General features: G+C 36.1%; 1 protein-coding gene across 2 annotated transcripts in view; it reads right to left on the bottom strand.

Annotated features, from left to right (window-relative positions):
* Nucleotides 1–20,706, bottom strand: part of LOC148943363 (rab GTPase-activating protein 1-like) — a 263,084-nt gene that overhangs the window by 156,358 nt on the left and 86,020 nt on the right. For both annotated transcript variants that reach the window (XR_016143011.1, XM_089101934.1), the window contains exon 11: nucleotides 9,130–9,255. Coding sequence is in view for 1 of the 2 variants with exons in the window: in XM_089101934.1 (XP_088958060.1) it covers nucleotides 9,130–9,255 (126 nt within the window). In the remaining variant the exon portion in view is untranslated. The remainder of the gene's footprint in view (nucleotides 1–9,129; nucleotides 9,256–20,706) is intronic.

Below are 20,706 nucleotides of genomic sequence, written 5' to 3'. Positions count from 1 at the left end.
TCTTATGCAAGGGATGCTCGTACAAGCTTCAGAGAGGGCTCATTTGGTTGGAAATTGAAAGTTCTAGTTCACTTTTTAAGAGTCAAAAGTGATCGGAGGGCAACTAGCCCCCCCCCCAACCCCCTTTTTTCCCCAAATACATCTGATAAAATTTTGAGGTAGCCATTTTATAAAAAATAGCTCAAAGATCATATCGTCACCTGAAAGCGGTTTTGCCAAAAATGACCTTTTTTGGCGAAACTGAGTTACAAACGCTATCTTGTGTAAAAAAATTCTCTTTCGAATGGTCTAATTGACATTGCTGTAAGACATCTCCAACTGCCTGTATTTTGCAGTTCTCCTTTGCCGAATCACATATTTTTCTATTTCTTTAAAGCGGTTTTGCCGAATCGCATACGGGATTATAGCATGGTCCGTTTTGCCAAAAGTTGTTTATTTGCTAAACGTGACCTTGGATAAGAAGAAAACAATCTTTCTTATCTTAGTGAATCTTGTGAATAAAAGTAAAGATGAGGATCTCGCATACATAAGAAAGCACATTGAAAGCTTCCCAATCATTGAATCTTAGTACTGTCGTGCCAAAACCAACAGAAAGTTCCTCGACCCTTCACTCAATATAAGCAAAATACATTCATTGTATGAAAGTAAGTGTGTGGAAGATGGTAAGTTGCTTCTCAAGGAACACATGCACAGAAAAGTTTTCAATTGTGAATTTAATCTTGCATTTCCTGTTCCTAGAACTGACAAATGCGATGTTTGTGAAGAAAAAAAGGTGGCTGAAAAAGATGGTACTGAATTATCTGGAGGTCAAAACCTCTCATGCAAAACATGTGAAAGGAAAATTAGAAAGCAAAGAAGAAAGAGATAGGGACAGGGCTTCGGATGACCCCGTATTGTGCTTTGAAATGGACAAGTTTTTTCTTTGCCAAAAGGGGATGTTTCGTCCCTTTTTTTTTACAAAAGGAAGATCACTTGCTTTAACTTAACTGCTATTCTTACCTTTCGCAGACCGACAGAAGAGCTAATCAGGAAAGTTTATTGTTGTTTGTGGTCAGAATGTCTTGCTGGTAGAAGTGGAAACGATATTGCCAGTGGTCTTTGTGCTATCCTTGATAAGGTTTTTACTACCTATCTTGACATCAGAAACTTGGTTAAATGGTAAGATTCATGTGTGCCTCAAAATCGTAATCAAATAATGAGCTACATGATGCAAGATATCCTGAAGAAGCATTCATACGTCCAGAGTATAACAATGAAGTATTCTGAGCCTGGCCACTCCACGATTTAGGAGGTCGATGCTGTTCACAGCGTCAGTGAGAGGTCTTTGAAGCACGAGGAAGTCTTTTCGCTCCTAGACTTGACAAAAAAGCTTTTGATTCTTCGGCCCCGTGACCTGTTTGTCATTATTCAAATGACCAGGCACAAGTTCGTTTGCAGATACTTCGGCAGATACAGGCAGAACTTCGTTTGCAGATACTACTCCTTCTGTAGCACTAATTGCACTAGAGGCTAGCCTAAGGAGGCCATTGCCCAATGTGTCAGCAGTGAATGTTGTGGAAAGGCTGCTGTCTCCTGTACCTTCAAGTACAGTAGTTGAGTTGCCAACAGCAATAATAAAAGACTTAGAGTCGCTTCAACGTTTCATGCCAGCAGTAGATGTGGCATATGTGAAAAGTCTTATTAGAAGTTGTAACATAGCTTAGGTACCTAGCACTTCGGCCGCAATCAGAGCATTTCCTGAAGCAGCCTTTGCCGTTAATGATCCTAAGGTCAATGCTAAAAATCATTAACTGTTCAGTTAATTAACAAAGTTAAAATTTGTCTATCAGATGAAATACGTTTTGCCAAAAGTCGCATTTCCAATTCATGCTGAGCCAATTCTGTTTTGCCATATCTTACCTATGTTTCCGGAATTTTCGGGCGGTTTTACCGAAACTGACATTCATTCCATTTCATCTCAGGAAAGGCTCACCTTAGGCCAATAAGAAAAACACAACAATATAAGCGATTTTTCTTCTTAATTTTGAAACAAAAATCAACGCTCTAGCTATAGCAATTATGAGGTACAAATGTTAAAATTTCCAAACTCGTTTTTCTCCCGTTTTTTGGAAAACAAGATTCGGCAAAACTACTTTCAGGTGACGATATAACAAAATTCCGCGGTTGACACAACCCCCCAAGGCCAGGGAGCAGGCGTTGTAAGTTATGCCCTGGGGGCAAATATGGTCTTATAGAAGGGATGATCGTATAAACTTCAGAAAGGGCTCATTTGATTGGAAATTAAGTTTTACTTCACTTTTTCAGAATCAATAGAGATAGGAGGGCACCCCCCCCCTCCTCCCAAGCCCCTTTTCTCCAAATGTATTGGATTGAAATTTTGAGATAGAAATTTTGTTAAAATTAGTTCAAAGGTCAAATAACAAAAGTCCAATGTCGACACAACCACCCAGGGCCCAAGGGCTGGCGTTGTAAGTTATGCCCTGGGGGCATATAAGGTTCTTACGGATGGGATGCTCGTATAAACTTCAGACAGGCCTCATTTGATTGGAAATTGAACGTTCTATTTCACTTTTTAGGTGTCAAAAGTGATTGGAGGGCAGCTAGCACCCCTTCGCCCTTTTTTCCCCAATACATTCGATAAAAAACTTGAGGTAGCCATTTTGTTAAAAATAGTTCGAAACAAAAACTCGGGGATGACCCAGGGCCAAGGGGCAAGCGCTGTAAGTTATGCCCTAATAAGGTGTAATATTAGGTTATGCCCTAATAAGTTATGCCCTAGTAAGTTGGGGTAAATATGGTTCTTATAGAAGAGACGCTCATATAAACTTCAGAAAGGGCTCATTTGATTGGAAATTAAAGTTCACGTCTCATTAAAGTTTCTAGTTCACTTTTTCAGAGTCAAAAGAGATTGGAGGGCAGCTAACCCACCCCACCCCCCACCCCCAAGCCCTTTTTACCCCAAATGCATCAAATAAAAAATTTTGAAATAGACATATTGTTAAAATCATTGCGCTGCCTAAGTAAAGAACGATGTTGGCACAATGTATTATTATTATTTTTTTCTTGATTTTTGATCAGGGCACTTTGCATCGGAGGAGTTGTCGTAGAAACTTCAGAAAGGGCTCATTCGATTGGAAATTAGAGTGACCTGTGCCCTTTTTATTATTCGAAAATGATTGGAAGGCAACTAACACCCTTCCACGCCCACCATTTCCCCAAACACATCCTAAAATTTTGAGATAGCAATTTTGTTCAGCGTAGTTGATTTCCAGATAGAAAATATATTATTGAGGAGGACACTCCCCCACAATCCTCAGGGCAAGGTTTTTAAGTTATGCCCTGGGGGTATATAAGAGCGATGTCGGCACAAGGTATTATTTATTATTTTTCCTTTAGACCAGGGCACTTCGTATCGAAGAAGTTGTAGTAGAAACTTCGAAAAGGGCTCATTCAAGTGGAAATTGGAGTGGCTTGTGCCCTTTTTAATAGTTGAAAGTGATTGGAAGGCAACTAACACCCTTTCCGTGCCCACTATTTCCCAAAACACATCCAATCAAAATTTTGTTCAGCGTAGATCATTTCAAGATAGAAATTATGCTTTTGAGGAGGACACTCCCCCACAGCCCTCAGGGCAAGGGCTGCAAGTTATGCCCTGAGGGCATATAAAGTTCTAATAGAAAGCGTTGTCGTCGAAACTTCAAAAAGGCCTCATTTAATTCGAAGTTCAAAGGGTCAGCGCCCTTTTTCATAGTCGAAAGTGAATGCAGGACAATTCACACACCTCTGCCACCCAACGTTTCCCCAAACACATCCAATCAAAATTTTGAGATTGCCATTTTGTTCAACGTAGTTTTAAGTTCTGGAAATTAGGTCCTGGAGGATGACAACCCCCCCCCCACCCACTGCCCTCAGGGCAAGGGTTGTAAGTTATGTCCTGGGGTTATATATGGTTTTTTTATAAAGAATTTTCGTAGAAACTTCGAAGATGGCTCATTCGATTGGAGATTATAATGGCTAGTGCCCTTTTGAAGAGTCGAATGTGATTGGAAGGCAACTAACACCCCTTTTACGTCCAGCGTTTTCCCAAACACATCCAATCAAAATATTGAGATATCCATTTTGTTCCACGCAATTTAAAGTTAAGGAAATTATACCTTTGAGCAGGACAATCCCCCCACAGTCTTAAGTGAAGGGGTTATAAGTTATACCCTGGAGGCATTTAAGGTTTTCATTGACAGGTTTGTCGTAGAAACTTGAAAAAGGGCTCATTCGATTGGAAATTCAAAGGGCTAGTGCCCTTTTTAGTAGCCGAAAGTGATTTGAGGGCAACTAATCCCCCTCTCACGCCCACCTTTTCATCAAACACATCCAATCGAAATTTTTAGATAGCCATTTTATTCAACGTAGTTCAAAGTTTTGGAAATTAGGTCTTTAATGATGACACCCCCCCAGCCCTTAGGGCAAGGGTTGTAAGTTATGCCCTGGGGGTATATAAAGTTTTTTATAGAAAGCGATGTCGTAGATACTTCTAAAAGGTTTAATTCGATTTGAAATGAAAAGGGCCATTGCCCTTTTAACATTCAAATTTGATTGAAGGGCAACTAGCCGCCCTCTCATGCCCACCATTTTTCCTTACACATCCAATCAAAATTTTGAGATATTCATTTTGTTCAACGTAATTGAAAGTTTTGGAAATTAGGTATTTTAGGATGATAACCCACTCAGAACCCTCAGTGTAAGGGTTGTACGTTATACCCTGGGGGCATATAAGGTTTATATAGAAGGGTGCTTTAAAAATTTCAAAAGGGACTCACTTATTTGGAAATTGAAATTGCCCCGTTTATTAGTTAAAATTGAGCAGAATGTAATTAATTCCTCTCCTACACGCTTCATTTTCCCAAGCGTAACCAATCAAGGTTTAGCGAACGTCATTTATTTCAACGTAGTTTACAGTTCTGGAAATTATGTATTTAAGGATGACAAACCCCCAAGAGTTCCCAGGACAAACGTTGTAAGTTATACCCTGGGGGCATTTTAAAGATAGCGTTGTCATAAAAACTTCAAAAGGGACTCATTCAATTGGAAATTGAGAGGGCTAGTGCTCTTTTCAATATTCGAAAGTGATTGGAGGGTAACTAACCCCCCTCTCCCACCCACAATTCCCTCAAAACACATCCAATCAAAATTTTCAGATAGCCTCAAAACGGCTCAAAATGGCCCATTTGATTGGAAATTGAAAGGGCTAGTGCCATTTTTTATAGTTGAAAGTGATTAGATTGCGCCTAATCAGTTTAATATACATATACTGATATTTAGTAATCAAAATGTTAATATTATTAGATTTATTAAAGTTATAAAAGTAAAAACATTTATACTTTTTTCAGTAAAGTGCACACATCCTTATTTACCCAAATACATCCGATAAAAATTTCGAGGTAGTCATTTTGTTAAAAATAGCTTGAGTCAGATAACAAAACTCCGATGTCGACACAGCCCCCAGGGCCCGGTGGCAACCGTTGTAAGTTACGCCCTTGGGGCATGTACAAGTCTTATGGAAGGGACGCTCGTATAAACTTCAGAGAGGGTTCATTTGATTGGAACTTGAAAGTTGTAGTTCACTTCTTAAGAATCAGAAGTGACCACAGGACAGCTAGACCCCCCCCCCCCACCCCTTTTTTCCACCAAATGCAGCAGATAAAAATTTTGAGATAGCCATTTTCTTAAAAATAGTTCAAGGGTCACATAAGAAACTTTCCTATGTCAACACAACCCCCCAAGGCCAGGGGGCAGGCGTTGCAAATTATGCCCTGGGACATATATGGTTCTTATGGAACGGATATTCGTATATACTCTAGAGAGAGCTAATTTTTTTGGAAAGTGAAAATTCTTGTTCATTTTTTAAGAGTTAAAAGAGATCGGAGGGCAACTAGCCCCCCACGCCCATTTTTCCACAAATACATCAGATAAAAAATTTTGAGATAGCTATTTTGCTAAAAATAGTTAAAAAGTCAGAAAACAAAAACTCTGGTGTCGACACAACCCTCAGGGCCCGGGAGCAGGCGTTGTAAGTTATGCCCTGGGGGCACATATGGTTCTTATGAAAGGGATGCTCGTATAAACTTCAGAAAGGGCTCATTTGATTGGTAATTGAAAGTTCGAGTTCACTTTTTAAGAGTCAAAAGAGATCCAAGGACAACAGCCCCCCCCCACGCCTTTTTCCCCAAACCCATCCGTTAAAAATTTGGAGATAGCCATTTTTTTTAAAAAAATAGTTCAAATATCAGACAACAAAAGCTCCGATGTCAACAAAACGCTCCCCCCTCCCACCCAGGGTTCGGGGGCAATCATTGTAAGTTATGCCCTGGGGGCATATATAGTTCCTATGGAAAGGATGCTCGTATAAACGTCAGAGAGGGCTTAATTGATTGGAAATTTAAAGTTCTAGTTCACTTTTTAAGAGTCAAAAGTGATCGGAGGACGACTAGCCCCTCCCCCCTCCACTCCTATTTTCCCCAAAACCATTCGATAAAACTTTTGAGATGGCCATTTTGTTAAAAATAGTGCAAGGGTCAGATAACAAATAATCCGGTGTCAACACAACCCCCAGGGCCCGGGGGTAGGCGTTGTAAATTAGGCTATGGGGGCAAAGGTGGTTCTTATAGAAGGAATTTGCATATAAACTTCAGAGAGGGTTCATTTGATTGGAAATTGAAAGTTCTAATTCATTTTTTAGAGTCAAAAGAGATCGGAGGGCAACTAGTCCTTTCTCCCACCACACCTTTTTTCTCCAAGCCCAATCGATAAAATTGATGATTCGACTATTTTGTTTAAAATAGGTCGAACATCAGATATTAAAACTCCGGGGTCGACACAACCCCCCAGAGTCTGGGGACAGGCATTCTCAGTTATGCCCTGGGGGCATATATGGTTCTTACAGAAGGGATGCTCTTATAAACTTCAGAGAGGGCTCATTTGATTGAAAATTGAAAGTTCTAGTTCACTTTTTAAGAGTCAAAAGAGATCGAAGGAGAATTAGCCCCCCTCCCCACCCTTTTCCCCAAACCCATCCGATAAAAAAATTGAGAAAGGCATTTTGTTAAAAATAGTTCAAACATCAGATAATATAAACTTCGAGGTTGACACAAACCCCCAGAGCCCAGTGTTTTAAGTTATGCCCCCGGGCAAATAAAGTTTTTATGGAAGGAGAGGTCGTATAAACTTCAGAAGTGGCTCATTTGATTTAAAATTGAAAGTTCTAGTTACCTTTTTATGAGTCAAAAGGTATCGGAGGGCATCTACCCCCCCCCCCTCACACCCACACACATCCTTTTTTCCCAAATGAATCTAACCCAGATTTTGAGATTGCTAGTTTGTTTGAAGTAGTCCAACGATCAGCCAACAAAAGGTTCGGTGTCAACCATACCCCCCCCCCGAGCCCGGAGGAAGGGCTGTAAATTATGCTTTGGGGGCATATAAGGTTTTTATGGAAGAGGTGACACACCCCCTAGCAGTAAACCGACCCCCTAATAACCTCCCATTTGCAGCGCAAATGGGAGGTTAGCTCATTATACTGCTTGTGAATGGTTATCTCTTATGTAAAGTTAATAATGTAATTAATTTTTTTCTGTTACTACGTTTTAGACAATAGAAAACTAAAGGTTATAAAGGCAATAAGGTTTTCATGTTTTATTGTTTTTTTAGTTGTGCACTAAGATTAGTGAAAACAGGGCCACCAAAAGAAGTTTGTGCACAGCCAGTCCCGCCTGCCCCTTAGTATTACCCCCCCCTTGTGCCTTTTCCCCCAAACACCATTTCAAATTTTGAAATAACCATTTTGTTCAAAATATTCCAAAATTCAGTAAGATTTTTGTGGAAGGGGTGGTCGTATTAACTTTGGAGAGGGCTCATTTGATCGGAAATTGAAACTTCTTTTTTTTTTTCTTTTTTTTTTTTAGGATCAAAATTGATCAATAGGCAATCAGCCAACGCCCTACTTATGCAAAGGGCATCCAGTCAAAATTTTGAGATTGTCATTTTGTTAAAAAAAAAGCTCAGAGGTCAAACAACTATGCTTCAGGGGTTGAACCCTCGCCCCGCCCCCAACCCCGGGGAAATGGCTCTGAGTTACGAAACTTGCTTATTGTTACTTTGACACTTTGTTTACTTCAATACTTGGATTAAGTGATTTACGTGGCGATTCAATTTACGGTACAAGGGCTGTAAGTTAGGCACGTTGCTTTTTCTTACTTTGATACCTTGTTTAATTTGGTGTTCTGTTTGCTTTGTTCTTTTTCACTGTGATATTATTACTTTGATACTAGTTTTGATACTTTGATGAACATTTGATGTTGAAAAAAAAGTTTGATTTTGAAATAAGGAATTTTTAAAAACTTGAAACTGTTTGCAATAAAAAACGAACAAAAATTAATTAAAAAAAACTTTCCAAAAAAGAAGTTTTTCAAATAAAAGTAAAGGACATTTTAAACGTAAGATAAGCAGATACAAATACCTGTTCAAATTAAAAATCAAAACGACCAGAAATTACTATTAAAGAATAAATTCAACCCAAAATTAAATAAATGATCATAGAAAAAAAACATACAACAAGTAATAATATTAATGAATAAATAAATCTTAAAGCGAGTAATGCTTAATTGAATATGCAAATCAAGCTTAAAAGGAAAAATATTTTGCTATTGAAGTATAAATGAAACCCAAAACGAAAAGAAATTAAATAAACAATCAATGCAAACAAACATACAATAGATACTAATATAAATGAATAAATGAATCTTAAAACGAGAGAAACTTAAATTGAATATGCAAATCAAGCTTGAAACGAACAAAAATAACTACAAACAAGAGCGACTAACTTAACTACAAGGTGTGACTCATTTCCTTAACCTAAAAAAAAAATTGGCTTTCCTTTACCCCCTCCCAATCAAATCAATTTATGAGTATGATTCTACTCTTACGCAAAGAAAAATAACGTAAAAAACAACAACAATATTCTTACCCCTAAGTGTATCAAATAGACAAAATCTAAGGTAAAGACTCTCCATCCCCTAGGCGTTGGAGGTACAACTTTGCGCTTACACAGTGAAAAAAGAAGAAGTGAGATGTTCTTACCTCTAAAAGTTTATCAAGTTGAAAAAATCTTAAGTGAAGAACTTCTAATCCATCTTTAAATAAATCCCTCAGACCATATTCAGACATTATCTTGACTAAAACACAGAAAGCTTGTTCTTCGGGCATCTAAAAATAATCCGGTCATATCAAAGGATTCGAAGCAGGCACGTAAGTAGGGGGGGGGGCTCTCGGCCTGCCCCCCCCCCAAAAAAAAAATCTCATGATTTTTTATTTTCCCATATTTTGATGCTTAGTCACAGAATAAGGGATTTGAAGGATTTGCCCCCCCCCCCGAAACAAATCCCTGCGTATGTGGCTGATTCAAAGGAAATATTGGGTTTGAATAGCCACTATTCTAATCTAGACAAAGAGAGGTGACTTGAAAAAAAAATAAAAAGTATTAGAAGGAATATGCTAGAATATATACATCGTATACTTTTTTATTTTAACACACAACTAAAGAAGAAAAGTTTCGGTCAACTTACCAATTCCTATGGTGAGTGCTTAACGTCGTTTCCAAAGGTATCGACCAAGGAAATTTCAATATAATAAAACATAAAATTGCGAAGATAGGAAGAAAACGAGGACAATTAACAGCCAGTGAAAAAATTTAAAAATTATGCAAATATTTCGGTCAAGACCTCTGCTTGACCGTCCTCAGTACAGAATAAAACTGATAAAATATAAAAAACAAAGCCTTAAAATAAAAGCACAAAACTAAAATTGTATCCTCGTTTTCTTCCTTTCTTCGCGATTTTATGTTTTATCATGACTAACCAGTGTAGTCTCAGAAATTATTTAAGTTTCAATATACCTAAATAAAAGCCGTATACGAGTAAATATTAAAAGAATAGTATGCCTCACCCAAAATTGTATCTTTATTGTTTTTTATAATTTGAGAAAACACCAGGAATATTTTGCTGAAAAACTTAGCAAGGTTAATGGCCAAATAAAATCTCCAAAGAACTAGATAGTTGTAGACTAACAGAAACACAGAACACATATACGAAACAGATCAAAGACTAAGTTGTCACATCAGAAATGGTCATTCGATTCATTCTGTTTCACTTTTTTTTATCCTTTTTTTCACTTTTTTTATATCCTTTTTATTCGGAAATAAAAATTCATTACTTTGTACTGAAAGTATATACAGTATATTCAGCATAGCATGGCCGTTTGGAAATGCAGCATGCTTCCAGGGAAACAATTAACAACCATTTTGTTTGATTATTGTTACTTCTTTATTTGTATTTTATTTATTTTTGTGAACATGGTTCTCATGGCGTTTGTGCTTGGTGTCATAGATACGACTATCCTAGTAAAATATTAATAATAACTTATATTTTTCATCAGGTTTATATCCCCTTTTCATTAACTGTTTGGACGGAAAGAAAAACCTTGGATTAATTTTTCCATTCGGGAAAAAATTGCCGCCCCACTAGGTTTTCTTCATTTCCATTTCCAGCCTTAACCTATTCGTAAATTATATCAAACTTTCACATTTGGTATTCTTGTCTTTCTTGCAACAGCAATACATTTTTTTGTGATTTAAGTTTCTTCTCAATACTTATTTCCTCGAATAACAAAAATACAACCGAAGAAGCAATATAATACTTCTTTCAGTATGAAATGCTCTCGTTTCCCAACCACAGAGCAACAGTTTTAAATATCTAATGGCTGATCTTACGAACTGCTAGCAATATAAATTTTGGAAAAACGGGATATGAAAATGAAAAATCACTGCTTGAAACGAATTACGAGAAGTATTAAATATTTCAGAACAGAAGTTAACATATTTTTTTCTTAAAAATGCTTAGACAATACTGAGTCCTGGAATAATTTTAAGGTAAAATTATATCCATATTACCATTAAGACTGGTTTAGATTACACTCAGGGGGTTTCAAATCATCAGTGACCTTGTTCAAAGATGTATTTTTATCTTATTTTTGTGGAGTTATCTCGAAAAAAAATTGAGAACATAATTAGGTAAAACGATAAGTCGTGTTTGTTTCAAAAGCTTTGTTCGTTTTAATGTCGTCTGTTTTTGTAGCTCAGCTCCATATCTCCATATCTCAATAAATATTTGCTCTACTGTGTCGTGGTATATACTAAACAACAGTTAATTTTGTACTATAAAAAGCCGGCACTTTACTGAAAGCATAAAATTAACTCGAAAAGCAGGATGTTCGATTAGAAGCAAGAAAGTCCTTAGGCAGCCTGTGGAAAATAAAGGACTAATTTATAAGGCTCTCAGGAGTCTTTCATCGGTCATGATCTTGATACCTTTTAGTATAAGATTTAGCTTCCTTAAAAAAAACTCAAGCAAGCTCAGCTTTCAGTAAAGCTTAAGTTTTCCAGGTACTTGTATGATATACGCCCTACCTAATGTTCTTTTAATATATTTCTCTGACACTCAATCCTAATGAAATATACCAAAATAAGATACAAATATAATACTTTCGAAATAAATTTGGGCTATATATTTACACATTAGGGGGGAATGTAAAGTATAGAGGGTCTGCATGCCTAATGTGTTAGGTTCAAATGTTTTGCCTATTGAGTAGCAAGAATTATTTTCCAACTTCACACTGTCCAAACACTTTACCCCCATCCCTACTGTGCAAATATATAGCACAAATGATATATTTTCCATATATTCTGTCACTTCTCTTTATTTTGTCTCACGCTAAGCTGAAAGAAACTAACGAAAAAAACGGTTCTATAATGCGTCAATGAATGAACAATACGGTAGGACGTTTATCATATAGGTACCGTTTTTCAAAATTCCAAAAATATAAGGAAATATTTGGAGTCAGTTTATTTGAACTAGTTTTGTAGATATGTTGCAATGCGTAAACTGTGTGGTAATATTGTTTTATGTTTTACCTTTGCTCTTTACTTCCATTGCTCAAACACCCAATTGCTGACACTAACGGATCAGACCTCCAACTCTCGTCAGCTCGCCATAAGAAGTCTACGGTGGTTTGGCCACTTAATTCGCATGCCAGAAGAAGCACCCGCCAGCATACTTTTCAATTTTGATCCCCCTCAACATGGCTGGAAGCGCCCCCGTGGAAGACCCCGGTTCAGATGGAGGGAGAGCTTTACCCAGTACTTCTCCATAATCGGTACTGATCTACATGAAGCAGTCACGCTTGCGCAGGACAGTTTGGAATGAAGGCAAAAAGTCTCATCTCGCTCTACGCTGGACCACCAGCAGGAGCCTTAAGTAAGTCAAGTCAAGTCTTTACTTCCATCATAAAAACAATTTTTTTCCTTTCAACAAATCTTTCATTATAGCCGAAGACGTTTTCATTAAACCCCGTTTTTCTATAAATCTATTTCTTTGATAAACGATTCCTCAAGCGAGCACCCGCACCTATACTTGGATGGTCTTTTGATTTAGAACAGCTGACTTACTGGATTTCATTTAGACTTACACGTTAAAATACTTTCGCCCGGATAGATCAAACCGGGAAGAAAACGCTAAAAAGGATCTTTATGAAACTTAGAATCCTAGGGATATCAAGCTCGGATGACTGACTTGTACAATAAAAACGTCTTGGGAAGTGTTCAAGCGGGAAGATTCCTATTCTCACAGGATATTAGTTTCTCATAAAGCAATCATAATATTCTTCTAAAAAGGCTAGAAGTAATGGGGCAAGATCTGAATAGAATCAAAGAAAATATAAAGTGAAAGAAGGATATGATTAAGTCACTGGTAATTTTATTACCCATTCGAAAAACAACACGAAGCTACAAATGCAATAATAAAATAAATAAGAGTTCTAACAAAGGCTCTAAATAACAAAGGCTCTAAATATTTCGATGACACAGTTGGTCATCATTATCAGTAGAGTTACTAACGTATCAAAATTATAACAAACTATATTTATACTAAACAAAATTACCACTTCAGGGTCAAAGCAAGTTACCGGTCCATTGACTTAAAGAGCTCACTAACTGTTCTTGAACTTTTAATGTTTTTTTAGAGCCTTTGTTTTATATTTTTAATGCTTTGTTTAAATATTTAGGGCTTTTGTTTTATATTTTTGTTTCATTGTCTAATAAAAGGACCTGTCCCTGTTTGGAACTCTTATTTATTTCGTAATAGAAAAGGCAGTGTGGTACTGGAGAAAAATAACAATAATAAATAGAAAAAAAAGACCACACGCTACAGAAAACGACAAGAATAAACTAAGACTGAGATACTAAACGCGCACACATAGCTTCTTCTTAAGGACGAATGATAATAAGACTGCTAGTCTCGACTGACTTAAGAGGATTCAGCTTGGCACTTAGCAATAGCAGCCATAGGATCCATAATTTCACTCTCTGATTTCACAAATCTGAACGCAACTTTTTTCAGTCACTTGCAAAAAAAAAAAATTCAGAAATGAAAACAAAGCTAAAAATGTGCTTTAGCCTAACCAAAACTATGACGTAGATAATTTCGGAGACCACACTGTCTTTCCATGACGATAAATAAAAGTTCAAATAGGGATAAAATCCTTTTAATAGACAGTGATGATGATAACAGTGATAGAAATTCACAAAAATACCAGATATTTCGGTCACAAATACAGTGACCGTCATCAGTAGTAATTTTATCCCTATTTTAACTTTTATTTACCTAACCAATACAGTCGGGGTAAAATATATCTGTTATATTCCTTTTTGTGGTTGACAGAGCCCCATTACTTTGGCTAGGGTTAAATGTAAATCCGATTTAATTATGCGCTGTACAAAGCACAAGAATAAAAAAGGTTTTTTTTCAATTCGAGAAAGGCATCGACTCAGGTTTAAAATATCATTCGCATAAGTCAATAGCGAGAGATCTAATCCTGAGAAGATAAAACTCATTTGGAGACGGAACAGAATAGTAAATTGTTGCATAATCTCCACAGGGTACACATAGTTAAAATTCAGAGAGAGAGAAATTTTTCTACTTTAGAATATTCGAGATCTACTGGAGATTCATTCTCAGTTGATGCGAAGACCAGCGATGGTCACGTCTAGGTCTAGGTTTTCAATTCGCCATGTTGTTCCGTTAGTTTGGGAGAGTTTGCCAGAGGATTTGAGGAATGTTGGGGGTTTGCAGGATTTTCGTAAGTCGCTAAAGAACCATTGTTTTCATGTGTATATTTTGAATGGATTATTCCACGCCACTTAAGTTTTGTTTTTGAGGAGGGTTTAGTTGCAGCTGGAGATGAATATGATTATAATTATTATATTTTTGTTGGGTGTTGTTTGGAGGTTCGTTGGTTTTCGGGTCCGGTAAGTTGAGCTCTAATTATGTTTTTTTTCTTTTTTTTTTTTTTTCTCTCTTTTTTTTTTGTTTCTTGTTTTTTTTGTTTTTTTTTTATTTATTAGGAGGGTTTTCTCCCGCACAAGCATTGCTTCAGGGAATCGATGATGTATATATTTTTTTTAAATAAACCCATTGTTACTTACTTACTTACTTAAGAGAGAAAAAAAGATTTTTATTAAAACAAAGGCTCGGCTTCCTTCTTTAAAATGTATTTCTGGAAGATATCTCTAAATCTTCATATGTTTAATTTGATTGAATTTCCTTTCAATAGAAGAGAGATGTACATTAAAGGTGTAAGTACCGTAGTTTGACATATTTCGTTAGATTGGAAAGATTACCTAGCAGCAAAAGGCGAGTATCGAAATCTTAAGCGTCAAAGCCAGAAAATAAGGGGGGGGGGGTGGAGGAGTAGCATACATTTTTGAAAATCTATGGGGGGGGCAAACTAGTCAATACTTTAATGAAATGAATGATATTTTTCACATAAATATTGACGAAGACCACACTGCTTTTCCATATCAAACAAACACAACTTAAAAACAATAGGGAAATTTTCAACCAGGACTCCTTCAACGATGTTCAACCAGGTCCTGGTTGAACTTCGTTGAAGTAATGATACTGGGGCTGTTTTAAAAGTTTTTTAAAAGTATTTTTAGCTTTAAACTTCGTATTTTAATGTAAGTCGTTAATATATATATTTTTCTTTAATGTTGTGCTGAAGACGGCCCTTGGACATAGGACCGAAATATTCACCGATTTAAATTGCACTGTCTTGAAAAAAAAAAATCCCTATTGTTTTTAAGTTGTGTTTGTTTGATATTTTTCACCCATTAAAGTTTTTTTCTAGAAATAGGGGGATTTAGGGATACCCCCCAATTCAATTACCCGATTTACCCTAGCTCATAGAAACCTTTGAGCATCGTGTTTTCGATTTAAATATCTTGCTATTAATCTTTCTCTGTAGGCCTATTACTCTTCGCAGGAAGTATAAGTTTGTCAATATTTGCTTGCGGTAACCGTATTTACGAATAAACCCCTCTTATCCTAAACTCCAATGAAATGTTGCATTGTTGCAATGTAACACCAGTGACCCGGATGATGGAATTGCTAAAAATAAAAAGCTTGACAAGTTTCTCTTTTGAATTATAAACGATGACGAAAAGGACTATATATTGATAGAATACTGTCGTATAAGAAACGACTCTTGGAATTCTAACTAGGGGATGGAAGAAAAGGAAGCATTACCATTATTGTGTATGTGGTTTTATTATTTGCATGCCAAGGGTACAAGTAGAAAACTGTCGGCTTGGGGAGTTGGCTAGGACTTTTTCTATTTTTGAAAATGAAGATGCAGAAAATCGTTTTACAAGATCTACCATTCGTTTAACGTTAATCGTTAAATTAATCGTTTACCGTTTAATCGTTTAACGTTAATCGTTTAACGTTTAATCGTTAACGATTAATCGTTTAACGTTAATCGTTTAATCGTTAACGTTTAATCGTTTAACGTTAATCGTTTAACGTTTAATCTTTAACGTTTAATCGTTTAACGTTAATCGTTTAACGTTTAATCGTTAACGATTAATCGTTTAACGTTAATCGCTAGCACGATCCATAAAACCAAAGATATAAAACTTAAACTAATATAGAATAAATGACTAAAAAAATTCCTGTTAGAAAGAGTATTCAAGCAGGAAAATTACTGCTCTCTCAGAATATTTATCATAAAATTACTATTTAATGATTTTAATCAGCTTAGAGTAGGTGGTAAGACTCTGAGCTTAGAGAAACAGCTTAGACTAAGTGGCAATTGGCAAAATAACCTCTTCCTGTTAGTCAGGTTGTTCAATAAACTCTTCATGTTATTCGAAACTCTTCATATCATTATTCTTCATGTCGAATCACAGGTAGATGTTTAAGCACCGGAACATTTAGGTCTAGCTTTAAACAGAGATTCCGGTGATTTAAGAATAAACGAGTCACATTTCGGTTTTCTCAAAAGAGAAGCCGATACGTTAGTAATCCCTGAAATAAACCTTGAACCACTTTCCCAGTTATCTAATCAAGCACGTGAACAACCCCTTAGGTTTCAAAGGGTGTCTGCAAGAAATGCCTTAATTAAAATCCGAAATCAAATGACATAGTTTTCCAACTTATTTAATTGCTGGTTCGTTTTGTTTTTTCGAGTGAATGAATTGATTCCTTTCATTTGTCAGTTGCTCGCTAGTATCCGTCGATGGCAGTTCATGTTTTTTTTGGATTTTGTGCAAATCGCGGATATTGTCGAATAACTCGCTTTTATGGTTGTTAGGTAGTTGGTTTTAATTCTTTTAATTTTTTGCTTTTATTGATACATCGTTTCGTTTCGCGCTGAAGAAGAGAGGCGTTTGTCCTCTCGAAATATTCGCTTTGTTTTTTCAGTATCGTCATTTGGCCTATAAAAACCCCATTTTTGCTCGTTTTTCTTTCTTTATGAAATTCTTTTCCCCGGCACTTCAAATGGAAATTGAAAATTCTAGTGTTCTTTCAAAGTTGAAAAAGATTGGAGGGGACAAACCCCGTCTTGCGTCCTTTTTTGCTACCCCAATCCATGACATCATATTAAAGTTTTGAGAAAACCATTTTTTTTTAGCTATTAAAAATTCCAATAAATATGGCTCCAAGGATGCCACGACCCTTCTATAACCCCTAGGGCAAGGGCTGCAAATTATGCACTTTGCCAAAATAGGTTACATATTGGAATAAGCGGGCATATTAGATCTTGGGGGTCCGTTTCGCTTAAACTTTCAGAAACCCTTCCCAGGGCCAAAAAGAGCACACATTTGGGCTGTTGGGCTAGAACGGCGTTTGGGGACTAGAATTGGGTTTCCCCTAGCTTTTGTCATTGAAGTTTTTCCCAGAACAGTTTAGAAATTACAGTCGTATGTATATGGGCTTAAAGTAACCTAATATGCAAAACTTGGGGGCCCAGGCACTAAAAATATGACCCAAAAAGGGGGCAATTTTTTACCCGATTGCCCACCCCCCAAAAAAGGGGTTTCAAAATGGTCCAAAAAGAAAAAAAACAATAAAGAAAAGAGAAACGAGGATAATACAAGCCAGTGAAAAACGTAGACTACGATGCAAATGTTTCGGTCAAGACCGTCCTCAGTGCACCGAAATATTTGTATTGTAGTCTACGTTTTTCACTGGCTTGTATTATCTGCGTTTCTCTCTTCTTTACTTTTGTCATGATTAGCCAGTGTGGTATCAGAAATTCTTTAAAAACGGTCCAAAAAACTTTTTACCGATTGGCTTAAAACTTTTAGGAATCGCTATGGCCAAGAGGACGTTTTTTTTGTTATTTGTTATGTTATTGTTATAATGATTGCTATTGTTATTGAAATTATCCCTATTGCTTGTTTTTTGTCGGTTTTCTTTTATTTTTAATTACCCTTACAAAAGTTCAGTTGCAGCTTTGGTATTTAGTGTTCACCATATTGTTAATATGAACTTTTTTCTGTTAATCAAGTTTTTTCTTCCTTTGCTTAATTAGGAAAGTTCCCTTTCCTCAATCCATTAATGAAGTTAAAGTAACATCTTGATTAAGCTTTGCGCTAATACACGTTCTTCTAATATATCTTGAAATTGAAATTAACATAATATATATCTTGAAATTAACAGAGTATATATATATCTAATATATCTTGAAATTAACTGAGTATATATATATCTAATATATCTTGAAATTAACAGAGTTTTGAAATTGTTCAATCACATTGTATTGATTAGCGACTCCCAAAATAGACCACCATTTTTTCGGTCCCGCAGCAGCTTGACTGGGCATCAACACTGAACAAACAAAATGCTACAAAAAAATGAGGATATACTATAAGAAAATTGGGTGTTCAAGCGTCGTCTTATTCTTTATTAGCCTATTATGTGCGATCCAAGAACTAATCCATTACGACATTGTGGGTTTTGTTTCGTGCTATACCGAGCTTATAGTAAATCAAAGTATAAGTAACAACGGGCTTATATAAGTAAATTTTAAGACATCAAAAATGCTTCTTCGGGCTTATATATGAACTTATCAGGACATCAAAAATGGGTCTCAAGATCTTTATTGTTTTGTGTGGGATTTACAGTGTTATGCATGCTGTGATATGTGGAGATTAATTCGATATAGGTTTCGACACCAATTTATAAGATTTGATACTGAGACTCGTGTGTGGTAACAATGAGTAGTCAAGGGTCTCGTCAATGATCTCGTTTTACCAAAAGCATAGGCTGATAGAAGGATCACCAGAAAGAAACACTACATCACGAAGAAAGAGTACTTATTCACGTATAGTATTATATATATTATATATTATATATATATATATATATATATATATATATATATATATATATATATATATATATATATATATATATATATATATATATATATATAGTATAACTATATATATATAGTTATATATAGTATAGTATTATATAATATATTTTATTTCCAATATTATTTCCAATATATATTTCCAATTGCGTTAAAACGGCTCACAGAACTGAGGAGTATTTGAATTACTCTTACTCCATGCCTATCTACCTTAGTTCTGCTCTTGGAGGGATGATAGACTATCTATCAAGAAGTGAAATGAGATCTTTTTTATACAAATCTGAAAAAGTGTTATGCCAGCTTTGCCTCTCACTGAGACTATCTATCTTGGCTTTACTCCAATTAGCCATGGCTCTTAACTTTTTCATCATAGTCCAACAACTTGATTTTAATTCAAAAGCAACTTCAAATGGCTCAAAGACTATTTGAATTACCCTTATTCCGTGCCTATCTACATTAGTTCCGCCCTAGGATGGATGGAAGATAGACTACCTATCAACAAGTGAAGTGACATCATTTTTATACAATTCTGAAAAAGGCTTATGCCAGCTTTGTCTTTCACTCAGACTGTCTTGGGTTATTCTCCATTTAGGCATGGTTCTCAACTTTTTCATCAGAGTCCACCAACTTGATTTTAATTCAAAATCAACTTCAAATGGCTCAAAGACTATTTGAATTACCCTTATTCCGCGACTATCTACATTACTTCCGCCCTAGGATGGATGAATGATAAACTACCTATTAACAAGTAAAATGACATCATTTTTATACAGTTCTGAAAAAGGCTTACGCCAGCTTTGTCTTTCACTCAGGCTATCGGTCTTGGCTTTTTCTCCAATTAGCCATGGCTCTTAACTTTTTCATCATTGTCCAACAACTTGATTTTAATTCAAAATCAACTTCAAATGGCTCATAGACTATTTGAATTACCCTTATTCCATGACCATCTACATTACTTTCGCCCTAGGATGGATGAATGATAAACTATCTTTTAACAAGTAAAATGACATCATTTTTATACAATCCCGAAAAAGGCTTATGCCAGCTTTGTCTCTCATTCAGGCTGTTTTGGCTTATTCTCCATTTAGGCATGGTTCTTAACTTTTTCATCATTGTCCAACAACTTGATTTTAATTCAAAATCAACTTCAAATGGCTCATAGACTATTCCATGACTATCTAAATTACTTCCGCCCTAGGATGGATGAATGATAAACTATCTTTTAACAAGTAAAATGACATCATTTTTATACAATTCTGAAAAAGGCTTATGCCAGCTTTGACTTTCACTCAGACTATCTGTCTTGGGTTTTTCTCCAATTAGCCATGGCTCTTAACTTTTTCATCATGGTCCAACAACTTGATTTTAATTCAAAATCAACTTCAAATGGCTCAAAGACTATTCCATGACTATCTAAATTACTTCCGCCCTAGGATGGATGAATGATAGACTAACTATAAACAAGTGAAATGACATCATTTTTATACAATTCTGAAAAAGTGTTATGCCAGGTTTGCCTCTCACTCAGAATACCTGTCTTGGCTTTACTCCAATTAGCCATGGCTCTCAACTCTTCCATCATGGTCCAACAACTTGAATTTAATTCAAAATCAACTTCAAATGGCTCATAGACTATTTGAATTACCCTTATTCCATGACTATCTACATTAGTTCTGCCCTAGGATGGACGGATGATAGACTATCTATTAACAAGTGAAATGACGTCATTTTTATACGGTTCTGAAAAAGGCTTATGCCAGCTTTGCCTCTCACTCAGACTATCTGTCTTGGCTTCACTCCAATTAGCCATGGCTCTCAAGTTTTTTATCACTTCCACCAAAGTTGATTTTAATTCGAAGTTGATTTTAGTTCCGCGTAACCTATGGA

The sequence above is a fragment of the Artemia sp. Qi Xiang Cuo genome, chromosome 15, assembly GCF_049724085.1.
Source record: "Artemia sp. Qi Xiang Cuo chromosome 15, ASM4972408v1, whole genome shotgun sequence".
NCBI classification, from domain to species: Eukaryota; Metazoa; Arthropoda; class Branchiopoda; order Anostraca; family Artemiidae; genus Artemia; species Artemia sp. Qi Xiang Cuo.
Note: the sequence above shows the minus strand (reverse complement) of the source record. Positions and strands in the feature narration are given on the sequence as shown.